The sequence below is a fragment of the Zingiber officinale genome, chromosome 8A (assembly GCF_018446385.1).
Source record: "Zingiber officinale cultivar Zhangliang chromosome 8A, Zo_v1.1, whole genome shotgun sequence".
Classification (NCBI taxonomy): Eukaryota; Viridiplantae; Streptophyta; class Magnoliopsida; order Zingiberales; family Zingiberaceae; genus Zingiber; species Zingiber officinale.
The window spans coordinates 69,209,484-69,225,986 of record NC_056000.1 but is presented as its reverse complement, the minus strand read 5'-3'; the positions used below and the strand labels follow the sequence as shown (position 1 = coordinate 69,225,986).

Here is a 16,503-nt window from a genome sequence, read left to right as displayed (position 1 = left end):
AAGTTTGTGCGCGCTCGGATATTGTGTACATTGTTGGAGTATTGGGCACATATTTAAACAACCCAGTAATGGATCATTGGAAAGCAGCAAAGAGGGTAATGAGATACTTAAAGAGAACAACTTATGACATGTTCACATATAAGAGGTCAAATACTCTTGAGATCATGGGATATTCTGACTCTAATTTTGCAGGATGCCAAGATAGCACGAGATCCACTTCAGGCTATGTTTTTCTGTTGGCCAGTGGAGTTATTTCTTAGAGAAGTGCCAACAAGCACTGATAGTTTCTTCCACCATGGCAGCAGAGTTTATAGCATGTTACGAGGCATCTAATCATAGAATACGACGGAAAAATTTTATCACTAGATTGCATATTTTGGGAAGGGTTGAAAGACCATTGAAGTTATTTTGTGGCAATCGATCAGCTGTATTGTATTCTAACAATAATAAGAGCTTGACAAAATTGAAGCACATTGATATCAAGTTCCTTGTTGTGAAAAAAAGAGTACAAAGTAGACAAATTTCTATAGAACACATAAATACAAACTCTATGATAGTAGATCTTTTTACAAAGGGTTTACCACCCAATGCCTTTTATGAGTATACCACTCATATGAGTGTTATTCAATTTGGTAAAATCTAGATCTAGTGGAAGTTTGTACTATATATGTTTGGCTATATTGTTAAAACTTATGTATTTGCAGATTATCTGATCAGATATAAAATTCAATATTTACTTCATTATACTTTGTATAACTTAAGTTAAAGTTTTGATCTCACTTTGATTATAAGGAGGATCAGTTAAAATTTGACATGAATAGATCACTTTGCATGTATTCATGCCACATATTTATAATTGATCTATGTCATTTGATTATATTGATGTACGTGACCATTGATGGTTTAGTTGTGATAAATACACTAATGACAACATTGATCCTATATCTATATAATTAATGGACGAGATTGTTAAGGAATCCCTACGACTATGATGACAAAAGTTATGAGCTCATTAAGGTTAACATTTATAAGTTTATACATATGGTCCAGTGGGAGATTGTTAGAATTTTGGGACCATAATTGTAATTATAAATATCTAATGTCATTAATTAAATAAGTCATAATTTAATATGATCAAATTTATCATTAAGGAATATAACTTAAGGGTTTAATTGTTATGAATATATTAATGTGGATACCATGTGTAATTTCTAATTTGTTGAGGGGTCAAAATAGAAATAGGTAAACTTATGTTCTATAAATAAGGGTATGGTCCCAGTTTGTAGATGATGCTTTTATTTTATTTTCCTCATCGACAAAACTCTCTGGATACTAAGGAAAATTTGCAAATTGAAGATCTTGCCCAAAATTGACTGTATACTATGGATTCTAGTACGCTTCCATAATTTTATCTACTCAATTTATAATTTCTTAAGAATTGAATAGAATGCATAAGATTTGCGTTGAGATTTATCAACCTATTATACTATCATCTATGTGTCCATCTAGTTTTGTTAATTATATTCATATCCTCAAACATCATTTCTATATATCATATTAAAAGTAATAATTTTTTAAACACAAATATATTCGAAAAATCTAATTCGTATTTCAAAAATTACTACTCTCAATAATGACGTATTAAATAAGGAAAACTAGATGAGCTCAAAATAATATGAAACCAAATCATATATATTTATCTAATTCTCCGAATTATACTCATGTTCTCAAACGTCATTTTCATATACCATATTGAGAGCAGTAATTTTTTAAACACGAATTAAATTTTTTAATCGATTATTACAGTATAGTACTAGATTTAAGACATTTTGTGTTAATGAATAATATTTGAATTTATTGTTGCAATGTAACAATCGATTTAAAGGGGCAAAAATGAAATTAGATATGTGATTTAATAATTTTAAAACTTACCAATAATTTGAATTTTTAACAACTTTTACGTAATTTAAAAAAAAATTGATAAACCCATTTAACCTCATTAACTAATCCTGCAATGACCAATCCAGTCTCGCAAAATATTTTCACCAACCACTTAGATAATTAGAAAGCACACGCAATAGGCAACCCAAGAGTCTAACATCCTTTGATTGCGTACCCCATTTAAAGAATTTTTTTTTTTATAAATATGTCATAACTTAGGTACCTAAATATCCTACCAAGACACCATAACTCCTGGAACAACTTTTACATAATTTAGTAACTTAGTGTAGAATATTTAATGAAAATTAAATTTAAAATTGACCATGTCATTAAACTAATTAAGAATAAGAAACGGTAAAAAAAAACCTAATACAAACATATATTAATTTATAGAAGCTAAAATAATAATAATAATAATAATAATAATAATAATAATAATAATAATAATAATAATAAAGCATACCTATTACAATTTTATAAATCATCCGAAATTAACTATTTTAAATTTTTTATTAAAAATAATTTATAGAAGCATTAAATCTTACATAAAAATCAATTATATAAATCTAAATAATTACAATAACTAAAGCATGTTAAAATGCCAATCTTGTGGAACTATGATTAATGGCTAAGCTAAAAAGCTATTAAGATTTAAGTAAATACAACTTAAAAAATAAAGTAAATGAAACTCAAACGGTTTGAGAATATTCATTGAAAGAGACATGGCAATACTCATTTGTTCTAGTAAAAAGATCAGTTCGTAATCGCAGGGACAGCCTAAATGTCAAGCCATGTCAGCGATTCACATCAAATGATACTTCAGAGGGACTACGATTGGTCGAGAAGATTATGATATAGAATTAGAAAAAGAAGGGGAAAAAATCACTTGAGCCTTGATTAATTTTTAATCTTTCTTTGTTGGGAAATCAGTTTGCCTGGTCAGAACCTGGAGGGCCAGCCGATTCAGGGTTCGGCTTAGGATGATTGCTTGCATTTGTTTCATCAGGAAGCTTAGGAGACTTTTGTTTATCCATGGCATGCTGAGACAGGAGCTTATCGGGATGAACACGGGTCTCGCTCGACTCAGATTCCATCTTCCTTCTCAAATTTTTCTTTACATCCTCGTGGTTTGTTCTCGCATCAGCATTTCTAGCCTTGTCAGAATTTTTCGATACAGGTTGGATAGAATTAGTATAAGGTAGTGTTGCATCCACGGCTGTGCTGGTTGAACACAAAACTTGATTAGGAACAAGCTTAGTGGTTGGGAGGTACTTGGCAGCTGTATCAATGGCAGGAAATGTCTTCTCTTGTGAACCCCGTGATTGAGAAGCTGGACTGGATTCGCCTGCTCTAATCGCGGAAGCCAACTTTTTTCTTTTGATTCTCTCTTCATCACGAGCCTGAAAAGAGTATAAAAGAATGCCAATTTAACGTGCATACGGAAAAAAAGAAAGGTCAACAATAACAAGAAGCGGAGAGCAGACTATTTTTCTAAAAAATAATTAGGATATCAAAACCAATGCTGTGTAGTCGGTAGGTTTTTGTTGATTCAGAAAAGTTGGTGGGTGAAATCAAATTATATAATATCTGTTCACAATGCATTTCAGTGGGAAGAAAATCTTCTCTTGTTCTTGAGCTATATCTTAAGGCAGGCAAACCCTGGCCTACAAGTTCTTATTACTAATGCTCCATTGTCAGCGAGAGATTTCTCAATCTTTATCAAACTTCAGAAACATCATTTGAATTCTGCAGGGGAATAACAAAGACAAGTATGGTTGCATGCCTAACATGTTTGATGCGTAGAGCAATATTCTTTTTAACTAAAACATAAGACCATTTGTCATATTTACAAGCATACAAGTCAATTTTCAGTTGTAATCAAAATTGGCAGCTCTATTTGTTAGCAACTTCAGAAACTAAAATATTCTGTGTAAGAGATCAAACAAAAACATCTTCCATCCTGAGACTCAGATTGATTATTCTTAAGCTACATTTATTTTTAGTAATATAATTACAAGTTCCAGGCAAAGAGAATGTCAGCTTCATGACACTAAATCAACAAACAGTTGCACGTTACCAAATCTACAAACATTTTTTTTTCATGAAAAAAAATACAAAGTAATAACATTTAGGTATAACACGTTTTAAATGTTAAATGGAACATAATGGCATGTACTAAAGATAAATAACATTCTAATTAATTAATTAAAGGTTCAGATAAGGAAATAATTTGCAAAAAAAAAAAAAAACAAAAGAAGGGTAACAGATAGGTGGGAAATTAAGACCTTATGCTGCAAAAGTGCTCTTTTCCTTTCTTTCGATCTGTAAATAGCATCTTTGATGCCTATGTTATCCATGTAACCATTTGGCCACAATTCTGCAAGCTGGGATGTAGAACAAACATTTCAATTAAAAAATATATATATATAAGTCATCAAAGTGAAATAAAATTAATAAATAGTAACTAATGAAAAATAGTTACTAAATATAAAGTAGTAACTAATAAAGAGACCTCCAAAAAGAAATATCAACAAGTAACTGATCAAGAGAACATTTTAATAATTTAATACTACCTCTAAATAGAGTTTCCTGCTTTGAGGGCCTTTGTCCTCGTCCATTCCCTGAAATGAATAATATAAATTTTCAAATAACCCAACATCCAATACCTAACTTGGAGTTTGGAATCCTAGTCGCGTGACCTGAGATGGGCAACACGTACTGGTTCGAGTATAAGGTCATGTGTGGACCAGGATTGGCATGACGTCAGGTCAGCAAAGAACCTGTGCCAGCCAATACTGTTTGAGTACAGGTAGGAGCCGTTAAACTGTGTCATATCAAGTAGCATGCTAGCACTGGACTGAGACCTAAAACCTTGTGCAGACTAAAAATGGATCATTGGAGTATTCAACTTGTGCTGGATAATTCAACAATATCAATTCTAGGATACGATTTCAAATCTTACTAACACTGGCCTATCTTACTAACACTGGCCTTTTAAAATTCCATTAACACTAACATTATCTAATCGCACAGTAATCTCCACGAACTATCTATTTTGACTTCAGTATATTAGAGAAATTTTGTATCAAAACTGTATGTCATCATAAAAAGAAACAAGATATTAGCAGCACTTGGTACCTCAACATACAAATCATAGAGTTCACAAATTTTGTCTTCTAGTGAAGAATCCATACTTCCTTTCAGGGCTCTTCTTTCATCATTATTGGTTTCCCTAAAGTCAATAGTTGAACCTTCTTGTTGCTCAGCCAACTGAAATATAAGTTCACCATAAGAACTGACAAGGTAATAGCTGAAATAAATTCACTAATGAGAGACAACAATAACAGACCATCAATCCCAACTATTTGAAGTTATGGATCTATCAATGGTATGCAATCTCAGAAATTTACGTGCCCAGCAATTAACTATTACCTGGGACTTCAACTGAGAAACCCGTGCTCTAACCATCTCATTAACCTCCTTTTTTATCTGTTCGAATCTATTGGCTTTCTGCTGTTTTGCTGAATTGCCTAACTCAACCATTGCTCGCATGTTTTTCTAATAAGATGTACAAAAGAAAAAGAATCGAAGTGAAGGAATACTTAACCACATAAAACATCCACCAATCAAATAGAAATGAAATATTTAATAAAAAAAATACAGAAACAAGAACATATGTCCCTTCAGACTGATTGATTTATCTCTTTCCAAACCAGTAACCAAATATTAAGAAGGAAGTGAATTGATCAGTTATTTGAAGCATGTGCTTACAATTTCAAGCCGTGAGGAAATGATGTAGTAGCTTATTAACTGTGAGCCATGGTTTATTTATCATTTTGCATATTCTTGGCTAATGAATTTAAGTGTTGATTGATACCAATCAACACAGGTACTGAAATTTGAACCCATTATATTGATTTAATAAAAAGGTATAGCATTAGACTAGATAAATAATGTCATAGTTATATTCGGTCAACATAGAGCAATATAACTATATCATTTGTCTAGGTAAATAATTTCAAAATTATATTCAGTCAACATAGAGAATCATAACTCATTTATACACCATTGAACCAGTTGAAGTGTCAAGAAAAGCAAGAATAATAAGAAGTGTGCTGAGTGTCAACACGGCACAATACTAAAACCATCCTATTCCAACCCGTACACCAAAACTCTAGCACAAAATGATACTTTAAATCTTGTGTTTATCCATAAGCACTGAAATTTGAAGCCATTATATTGAATTAATAAAATGTATACCATTAGAATAGGTAAATAACGAGTATTAATTATATTCTGTCAAAATAAAGCAGCATACCTAATTCCCTACTCCATTTAACTTGTCATAAAGGTTACCTTCAATGTCTTGCGCTGCATTAGGTGACCTAGAATGCCCATAAGTCGATCTACCAACTCATCTTCTGAAATTTTACCTTGGCTCGCCTAAAAAAAGTGACTTCTTTTGATTATGAACTGCTGATCCAGAGGTGAAAAAGAATTTGCTAAGCATAATTTAACATTTGATATAATTTACAGGTAAACAAGAAAAGAAATGTTGAAGAATCAAAGAAAAGTCACAAAAGCAACACAGTGAGCATGTTGGAATTCCATCATGTGCTAGCAGATGCGACCAGTGCCAAGAGGCTCATAAATTACAAGAAAATAACATTTTGAAATAGGTGGATACAATTTAGTCAGACCCACCAAACTGTATCCATTGGAAAATTGCAAAAACTTTTTTCTTCTTCCAATCAGATAAAGTTATTAAGTGTTTGTTTGTATCATGAAACATATTGAGCTGTAACGATGATAATGATATTTTGCATATAACTCAGATGGATGGATAACATCCATATGCAGCCCAATGCAAATAATCGGAACAAGCACAAACATGGCCAGACAAATTTTTTATGTTTCATTAGATTTGAATTCCTGATGAAATATACAAGAGATTTGGATGCTGACTGCTGCTTGTTGCCAACTGAGTCTCGCTGGCATATGCTAATGATAGGAAGAGGAAGATGACAATACTACATGAAGAGGTAACATGAATTCAATATTTATTTATTTTTGCTTCTTGTTCCATATGTAAAGTTGAAGGGGAGTCTTGGTGCAATAATAAAGTTGATATCGACCTAAAGGTTACATGTTTAAGTCTTGAAAATAGCCTCTTACAAAAGGATAAGGTTGCATATAATAGACCCTTCCCCGGAATCCTGCATTGGCAGCAGCTTCATGCACCGAGCTATCCTTTTTTTTACATATATAACCTTTTTGAAGCTTTGCAACTTAAACAAAAACAGAAACATTATATAGCATTAAGAGTAATAGGTCTATGATGCATAGCAATTACAACAAAAATTTAGAAGTCGATAATGGTGATTGGCCAAAATTATATAGGTTCAGATACTGATATTAGTGAATGACTAAAGTGATTTTGGTTTCAATGCCAACGCCCATACCATGTGTTGGTACAGATTGTAGGAAGAAAAAGAAAAAGATGTTCCAGAGTTGTTCCAGAGCTTCGCTTGATCATCTCAAAGTGTTCCATCTGAAGGAGATTGCCCGTAATGTTACATGGTGCCCCAATGTGTGTAAAAACATGTTTAAAACTCTGATCACAGCTATGAAACAACTGAATTTTACATACCAGGGTAGTAAATCCCTAATATGTCTACAGAAAAGCAAAAGAAAAAAAAAAGTCCAATTAGTAGGTATTGAATACATACAGATGAACTAAGGAATTCATAGAAGTCTCATTCTCCTAGCTAAAGGCAACTAATCCCCTATGTCAAAACCAAAGCGTGCCATACTAAACTTTTAAAGATCCTCTAGTATGAGCTCCAACAAATTGGAAACATATAGGGTACGTTGATGTTTTTCTTTAGTAGCAGTGGAGATCTCTACAAAGGTAATGAGAATAAAGGCCATTCAACAATACCGATAATCGGGCTACTTTAGCAAGCTTCTGTTTTACAGGCTGGGGAAGTCTCCTTTTGATGCTTTGAAATGCAGGATCTGCATCTCGAACAATAAGAGTTGGTGGTCTACCTACAGAACCATGTTCTTGAAGTTCAAAAAATAAAATGCTGTTAATGACTAAATAATCTGGAGTTCAGAAGGTTTACATTCAGCCACTATCATTTCGAGATCGCGTATAGCCCGTTCAAGTGTTGTACCTTTAGGTCTAACAGAAGAGCCTTCTTTCACCCTTGAGAATGGTTTCTGCTAATACACAACAAATAGCAAAGCAAGATGAATTAGGCATAACAAAAGTATTCCCAGCCACAAAAAACGCAAAACAGGTAGTCTACAAAATGGCAGAGTGAACACCATGAGTTAAAACAACACATAAGCTTTATCCCACTAGATGGAGTCAGCTATACTGATCGTTTTACACCGCTCTATCTCCTACTATATCATCATCTATACTTAAATAAATTTTATCTTGTTTTATTATTACCAAGTCTTTTTTGGTCTTCGTCTTCCTCGTTTGAAGAGCATGAGTCAAAACTCAAAAAAAAAATCTTAACTGATTGTTTCACTAAAACTGTGCAGAAGCAATGTAAAAGAACTAGTTAGCAGATACACATTAAACAATTTTTTCCCAGAAAATAAAGGTGAAGATCCACTGGCACCATTACTTATTAGAGTCACAGGTGTGAGCAAAATGATTAATCTTTTAGAAATGTTAGCTAACTGTGAATCTATATTTTATTTTTATGGGGGTTTTGCAGGCTCATATATATATATATATATATATATATATGTGTGTGTGTATGTATGTATGTATGTATGTATGTATGTATGTATAGGGAAAAGGCCAGGGTGATCCACTGATTGCATCTAAGCAGTTCTCCATTTCTAATCCAATATTTGGCACTACAAAGATTTTTTCCATTACAGGGAAAGAAGATAGGAAAATGTTAAGGTATTTATCCACCAATCTTTGCTTTACGCACTGACTCATCAAAGTTTACAGAAGATAGGTATACAAGAGTTCTTCCTCCACTAAGTAAAATAATGACTAATCACATAACTTCACAAATATTCATAATGTCATGTTAATGCTGTCAGAAAACTAGTTTAGGGATCATTAATGAAAAAGATGGGAATTGGAGCTCCATTTTGAAGAACCAGTACAAGAAATGCTCTTAAAAGCATATTTCACCATGCATCTGTGTAGAGAAAAACAACAAATGATGTAAAACTAAAAGGTTGAGGCTTGCTAGACAACCAACATTAAATGGCATTGACGCTAAGAAATACAACTTCATAAGGATGATGAAAACCAATAAATGAAGTATTCTAATCTTGAAGGCGTAGGTCATAAGGTATAACAGTTACTACGTTCTGTATAGAAAAGTAAATGAAGGAAAACTAGAAAATAGAATAATCTCTTTAATACAAAATCAAGTCCATGGTCGAGTAATATAGGTTTGAATGCCCAAAGATATGATAGTTAATGATACCGAAAAGTGACTAGACAAGTAATTATTTTATATATTACAAAAAAAATCCATGCTCCACACAAGCAATCATATTTCCATCCTATTCCTTCAAAATGTAGATAAATGTCTAAATTTCCTAATCCCTAATTAATACCAGAATAGAAAATAATTTCCTCGAATTTATCTGAAGGAAGCCAAGCTAAGCAAATACACAAAGCATTCTTTGTTACAACAAATTTTTGCAGTATAACCAAGAGAATACTATAACAAAGCTCTAAGTCCAATGTTGATATAAAATCAGAGAAACAGATGAATAAAAGAGGCAACCAAAGTGACTAGTAAATTTCAGTATGTAAAGAGAAAGACAGTGAGCATCCTTAATTTGAAAAGCAAGAACTCATTTTTTAATTTCAATGGAGACAGGATTAATATGTAAGCAGCGTGACAGATTTATGTGGCACTATGACCCCTTAATTAGCTTAAAATTGCAATATTTCAACAAAGAAAATTTCAAAAGGCTAACCTAATCATATATATAATTAAAGAAGATTAAAATAACAGCGTCATTTTCTCTTTAAGGTGATCACTTGGCGTACCCCAACCAAGATATATATAATTTAACTTTCAACTCTACACTTCCCATGAAGTTAACAGATGCATTAACAAAGGATTAGGAGGTTGAGCTTTAGGAAAGCTGGCTTTCTTTTTCAGGAAAAAAACTATTGACAGTTTTATTTTGCAGGAGACACTCCCTTCTGTCCATAGAATCACTGTGCACGGGTCATTCAGACAAGGTGAAGTTCATAGCAAATATGAAATGGTCAAATAAACAAGTCATTGAAAGCTGAAATGATGTTCATTTCTTTATGAGAAAGGTAAAATAAACGAAATACAATGATCATCAAAGAGCAAAGAACTAACCGCTGAATGTACATGATATGAACTCCCAGAGGAATTCATAGAAAAAGCATCACCAGAATTGTATCTATCTGCATGTCTGACTTTTGTGGATGCCTCCCTAGTTCCACCATTTAGCAACTTTTTTGACTGAAAATATACTTGTCCTTTATCACGATGTGCTTGGTCTAAAAAGTCACTTGCCCTTGACCTGTGAGAAGTTCCAACATTGGCTTTATGCTTATCAAAATCCTTCAACCCAGAAGGTGTAGATGAAATGTCTTTATATGGTAGTCTTGCGATTGATTGTTCTTCTGATGTGGTGGTGAAATCCACAGATTTCCTTTTACTGACTGTTGTAGTAGCTTTTGGTCGATATTTTAACGATCTTCCTTCCTCATTGTAATGTTCACCATATGATGCATAAACTTTTGCATGATTTAATTTCCTTCCCGCCACTGAACTGCTCCTAGCAGCATCTTTAGCTCGTACTTTGCCAGCATTTGCTGGGTCATTAGAAACTATGATATGACTACCATCGCCATGCAGCTTGGGCGTATCCTTTCTTCTCCTTTTCTTTGGTGCCTCTTTAGGTGTCAAGCTAGACTCACTATTACAGAAAACAAAAGCAAAAATCTTGTGAAATTATAATTCAATTTACAATCCAGAGAAACTTTAACAGTCATTGAATTTACTATAGGGCAAACAAAATCAATGATCAAAACTTTCACTGGCTTAAATCAAGTTCCAAGAGAAGTCCAGATAGGTGAGGCCATTTTAGAAATATATCCTTACCATCATCCACCTCGTCTGAGATAAATGACTAAAAGAGATAAATAATCAAAAGCTAAGAAATCGGTAATTGTTTGTGACTAAAGATAACTAACATTCCACTACATAGGCTATATCAGCCATATGAAACAAGGTCACTACTAACCAGCATGCACGTAAAGAACCATATATTGCAATTTGTTATCCAACAAGAACACTCTAACTATGTCTGCTTAGCCATATGAAACAAGGCCACTACTCACCAGCATGCACATAAGGAACCATATATTGCAGTTTGTTATCCAACAAAAATACTCTAAATATGTCCTTTAATGGGGCACAAACATGCAAAGCCTTTAGCATAGTGCCTTTGGAGGGTCCTCACATAGAATCCTACCATTCTACGCAAAGATCTTTTTTTTTTCAATAACTAGACATCCCAATCGGGGGAAAAACTGTCAATATGGACCAGGTTTCCCCCTATATATACCTCAATTCTTAACTCTCACTTGTCGATTGAGTAATGAGCTTTTATATATTATTGTACTTCAATTAAGCAAAAAACATGAGAGATTAATGATTACAAAGTCTTGCAATTTAACATTTCATTGCTGCAAATAACACAATACCAAAGAACCATACTACTTAAACTGCAAATTCTCCACAATTTCAATGATAATTAAAATGACTAAAGAAAAGATATAGAGAACATAAAGCAAAGCATGTTTGAATAAGTCAAGATTAGTTATCTTGAAGCAAATAAGCACCCAAGAAAATACAAATCATGTGGCAGAAAGTTACATTTGCTCTAACTTTCCTTTGTTGACAAAATATCCATTATGTTTTGTCGACATTTTGTCTACTTGAAAGTACTCATCCTGCAAAAATTAAAAAAAAAACAGCAGAATCAATATAACCTTCAATGTTAAACCAGTAAAAAAGAAGAAAACAGAATCAAAGGTATAATATAATTTATTTGCATGTTTTAAGAATTTAAGAATGTTTATCCATCAAATTGCAATAAAGTATGAACATAGCTAGAAGGTGCATCTCATTACAGCAGTATAATGGTTAGTGCATTATCATGTAAAGCAAAGCTTATCAAAGGGAAAATTTCAAAGTGAAGAGATTTAGTATTTAAACATGGAACACTTATACTAAGAAAATTATTCATATAAAATGGCTAACCCAATAAATAAAATATTATAATAAAGAGGATATGCTAGGTTATTATGTTTTTGGATAATGTCAATTTACCTTTTCCATAACATTGGCAACCAGTTTAAATGAGTCTTAACTTGAACATACTGAGGTGTTTATACAACCTCACTGAAGTTAGAAAATTGATTTTAACTAGGGATAAGAAAATGTTTTATCAACATGAAACTAAGGCATTTTACTTTCAATGTGCACAATAGTACTTTTCAACCCACATACCTGAAAAGAATGGCAAATATTGCCCATGCCATAGTCATTGCCTTCTCATCTCAACTTCATTGACAAATAAAGTTCCTTTTGGGTCTACAATAACTGACCATCACCCCAATGCCTCCTCCCAAAATCCTCATCAGACATCAGCCACCGGTTCCTCTGGTGGAAAACCCAACCCCTTCATCACCAGCATCCCAGCCACCAAAACTGTCCCTTTGTCCTCTTCCAACAGGTAGCTGACAGCCTATTCCATTCCACCTCTGCTAAGACCCACATGACAACTATAGTTATCAGATCATCTTATTCCCCTGCTTCTACCACAAAGGAGATAAATTCTTCCCTCTGCTTAAACCACCAGCAGGAGACCTCCTCCTTCCCCTGGTTCCACTATAGAAGATGACCTCTTCTAGTGACAGCCACCTTTTGTCAGCAGCAACAATGTCTCACTAACAACAGTAGTGAAGCAACACCTATCATCTAATTATTGAAGCTCTCCCTTGGCCACCTCGGCTCAGGAAGTCTAAAATTAGATTTATCAAGTTAAATCATTTCTTTTGCAATCTATGATATTTTTTATTCTAAATCATTGAATAAGATCCATCGAAATGTCAAGTAGAAGAAATCTATTTCTTTTTCATCTCCATGATATTAAATCACAAAGATTAATCATAAAGGATGTCATTTATCTTCTTCATCTCTAGCTTATCCATACTTCAACATCAAAAAGAGCTAAACTAATAAACTACATTCGTCAAGGTAAGCCAATTGAATATTAAATTATATGATTGTCTATCATATACAGGTGCATAGACCACTTCTCAGAACATGCAATTGAAGTCAAATAAATTTTGTAGGATGAAATCAAGGTAGAAAATCGAACAAAATTGTTTAATACAAAAACTTGCTAATATCAATATTCTAGCCAGTGTTTTAAACTTCAGTGGCTTCACTAAACTGGTGTTTCAAATCTACTAGTTATATACCAAAAACTAACCAATCATTCAATTAGTTCAAAAAGTTTTTAGCATATTGATGATGCAACAAACATTTGAAAAATAACAAAGATAGGAATAAAAAAAAAGTGATGTTAGGGTCTCTCTCAGTACTAATTATTGCAATAACATTCATAGATGGGTAAGTGTCACTAACCAATTCAGCATCATCTATAAATGAATCCTCCGTGTCATATTGATCATCATCTGGGATGCCATCAAGTTCTTCATCACTACTTTGGTTTCCCTAGGTCAACAAACTTACACTTCATCAAGCCATTAGCCAGCGTGTAAAAGATCAGAAAATAATGATTTCATAAAAAATCCAAAATCATATAAGCAAGAATATGAATGTAGGAGGCACTCCATACCACGTACAGGCGTTCAATCTTCTCTATAACTGCGCTAAAGCGGTTTGGAGGCGGAACTGCATCTTTTGGATCTGCTGCTGAAGGCTGATGTCCCCACAAACAATAAACTAGATTTATATAAAATGCGATACTGAATAAGAAACAAATACACAAAATCAATAACAAGTTTTAACTGGAGAGAACGCACGTCCCGGGAGCATGTAGCACATTGCAAACTAATTGAGCTCTCTCGCCGGAAAAAGTCAAACGCAGATTACAACAGCAGGAATAACGAAACAAGATGCTGCATACGAAAGGGAGCGGTGAGATCATTACAGAGGGAAAACCCTACCGCATCGACTTCTCCGGACTGAGCAGCGAGGGGCCGGTCAGCGAGGGCAGCAACGGGAGGGGATCTTTGCCCCTTGTCGTTATCCTTAAGCAAACGCTTCCAGGACACAATGGTGGTCTCCCCGGGCTTGAGGGTCACCGAGAACCGAAGCCTCTGGGCCCCGTCAGTAGGCGGCGGCTCGTTCTGCAGGGAGGCGGCAGCCGATGACGAAGGCGCCACTGCTGCCACCGCTGCCGTCGGGAGATGCGGCAGCGGCGGGGCGGCAGCGGAAGCGGAAGAAGTGGTGGGGAAGGAAGAGGAGGAAGCCCTAGCGGCGGAATCCATGGAAGGAGGATGAGGGCTCGGAGAGATCGAAGAAGAGATCCGTGATCAGGATCGATCCCTAGCGCCGGTGGTGGAGGCGTTGAGGGATCGCGCGGGATTGATTGAGCTGAGCAGACACGCCGAAGGCCTCAATTAACCGGCCTTCACTTGCACAGTGAAGGCGAAGGTGACCCCAACTCCATTCCTTTTCCCGAATGGGATATACCGACCACATTTCAAATTATTCTCCGTATTTTTTTCCTTTTTTAAATTTTTTATCGAAACCACGCTCCTATTTTTCTAAATATTCAATTTCACAGTGTAGTTTTAAAATTATCAAATGGTAATTTAAAATTTTTTTTTTCAAAATATTCTTTCCCTCCTTAAAATGTCTTAACGGATGCATTGTAACAATGACAATAATTAAGTTTTTATTCATTAAATCTCTATTAATTTACTTATTTATCATGATTTCATATTACTTCTGAGTATTTATTTGAATGCATAAATGACGTTTTAAAATTTACTCTCAATAAATATAAGCCAATTTTATAATATTCTTTATTTTATTTATATATCCATCTTAATATTCTTATTTTTTAAATTACCGATAATTTTTTATTCTTATACTAACTTTATATAGCTCAACATTTATTTGCAAGCAAAGCTACTCGCCATGATTACCCAAATTGGTAAACATAAGAACAAGGATTTGGAAGGTATCTTGGAAACATAGGCAAAAGAGGTTGCTTTTGGATGATTTGATTGAGGTGAGTCAGTAACAAATTTGAACCAAAGGATTATCAAAATGGCACCCAATGCTACTTCAACTAAGAACACCAATCACAGATTGATCCGATTAGGATCAGGATGGAAGGGTTGATGACAAACAAGGAATTCAGACAAGTCAGTCGCACTCGCAGAACGACAAGTTGACAGCAAAAAGGAGGTTTGGTGCAAGGATTAGGATGACACCTTGACTATTAATGTCTTGCACTCACTGGAAGAAAATAGAAAAGGGTGAGACGGACTTTAAGAAAATCACTCAAACTGTAAGTTAGACTTATCTCTATTTTATCTTATATAGCAAAAGAGAACGGAAAAAAATTATCTCTCCTGTTTTTCACAATAAGACACCTCTTTCATATTTACTAAATTATCTCTCCCCTAAGCAATTATGCCATGATAAAACACCTTATCAGTTTTTTAGGTAGATAAGAATCGAATCTTAACTTTGATAAATTAACAAATAATTTTTTTAATGAATAATTAAGCTGAATACTTGATGTCAATTTTTAAAAAATATATACCTTTTGTAATTAACACCACCATTATGCTATAACCGCCCCATACTAGTTGCCAAGATATTGTTTCCTCACTTACTTGAGCAATGAACTCAGATTTTTTTTTAATCTCGCAAGTCCAAAGTCTTCATATAAAGATTCACGTACTCGGGTTCGAGCCCTAAAGTCTTCGATTCCCAAGTGCAATCAGTCTCGTGTTTCTGAGTTCTCAACTCTAAGGTGCCAAGCATTTGGGCTTCGGTTCTTCACTCGAGCGGGTGCTTGACCACTCAAGCACTCGAGAGCACAATCCACTCGCATTTGGGTGCTCAAGATTTTGACGACCCCAACCCATTCGAGATTGGGCTCCCACAACACCTCAGCCCTGTCGACAATTTGATATAATGGTTGAATGTGACTCAGGGCTAACTTGAAATCGGGCCACATAAGTGCATCCTATTGACCTAAAACGGGCTGGGTGATACTGGTATCACATGCCTTTGAATTTTACCAGACTAGGGAGAAAAAACATCCCACTTGCTGCACCCAGATACATACCTGAAGTCAAGCAATTCAAGTGTTAGTGATTAAATACTAGTCGGAAGAAGGAGACTAGGAACGAGAGCACAAGTGAAGACATGAATGATGGAAATTGATTATGATCATGTCCGATCGCTGAGTCGACGGACGCTGGGGACGAGGTACGTTTCGCTGTCTCCGACTGTCGATGTA

The 16,503-nt window shown here is 34.4% G+C and overlaps 1 protein-coding gene across 6 annotated transcripts; it reads right to left on the bottom strand.

The window, feature by feature from the left end:
* Window positions 1-2,601: 2,601 nt before the first annotated feature.
* Window positions 2,602-14,695, bottom strand: LOC122009403 (ubinuclein-1-like). 6 transcript variants are annotated; one of them, XM_042565542.1, is made up of 14 exons: window positions 14,186-14,695; window positions 13,855-13,938; window positions 13,641-13,730; window positions 11,862-11,938; window positions 10,314-10,899; window positions 8,070-8,169; window positions 7,883-7,992; window positions 6,298-6,384; window positions 5,374-5,499; window positions 5,080-5,211; window positions 4,515-4,562; window positions 4,227-4,325; window positions 3,214-3,341; window positions 2,914-3,095 (listed from the first exon to the last, which is right to left on the bottom strand). In XM_042565542.1, the coding sequence occupies exons 1-14, from the start codon at window positions 14,507-14,509 to the stop codon at window positions 3,056-3,058; spliced, it is 2,031 nt and encodes a 676-aa protein (XP_042421476.1). In that variant the 5' UTR covers window positions 14,510-14,695; the 3' UTR covers window positions 2,914-3,055. The 6 variants fall into 6 exon arrangements, with proteins under 6 accessions (XP_042421472.1, XP_042421473.1, XP_042421475.1 ...); XM_042565538.1 differs by having other exon boundaries at window positions 2,602-3,341; XM_042565539.1 differs by having other exon boundaries at window positions 2,602-3,341; window positions 8,070-8,166.
* Window positions 14,696-16,503: the final 1,808 nt, after the last annotated feature.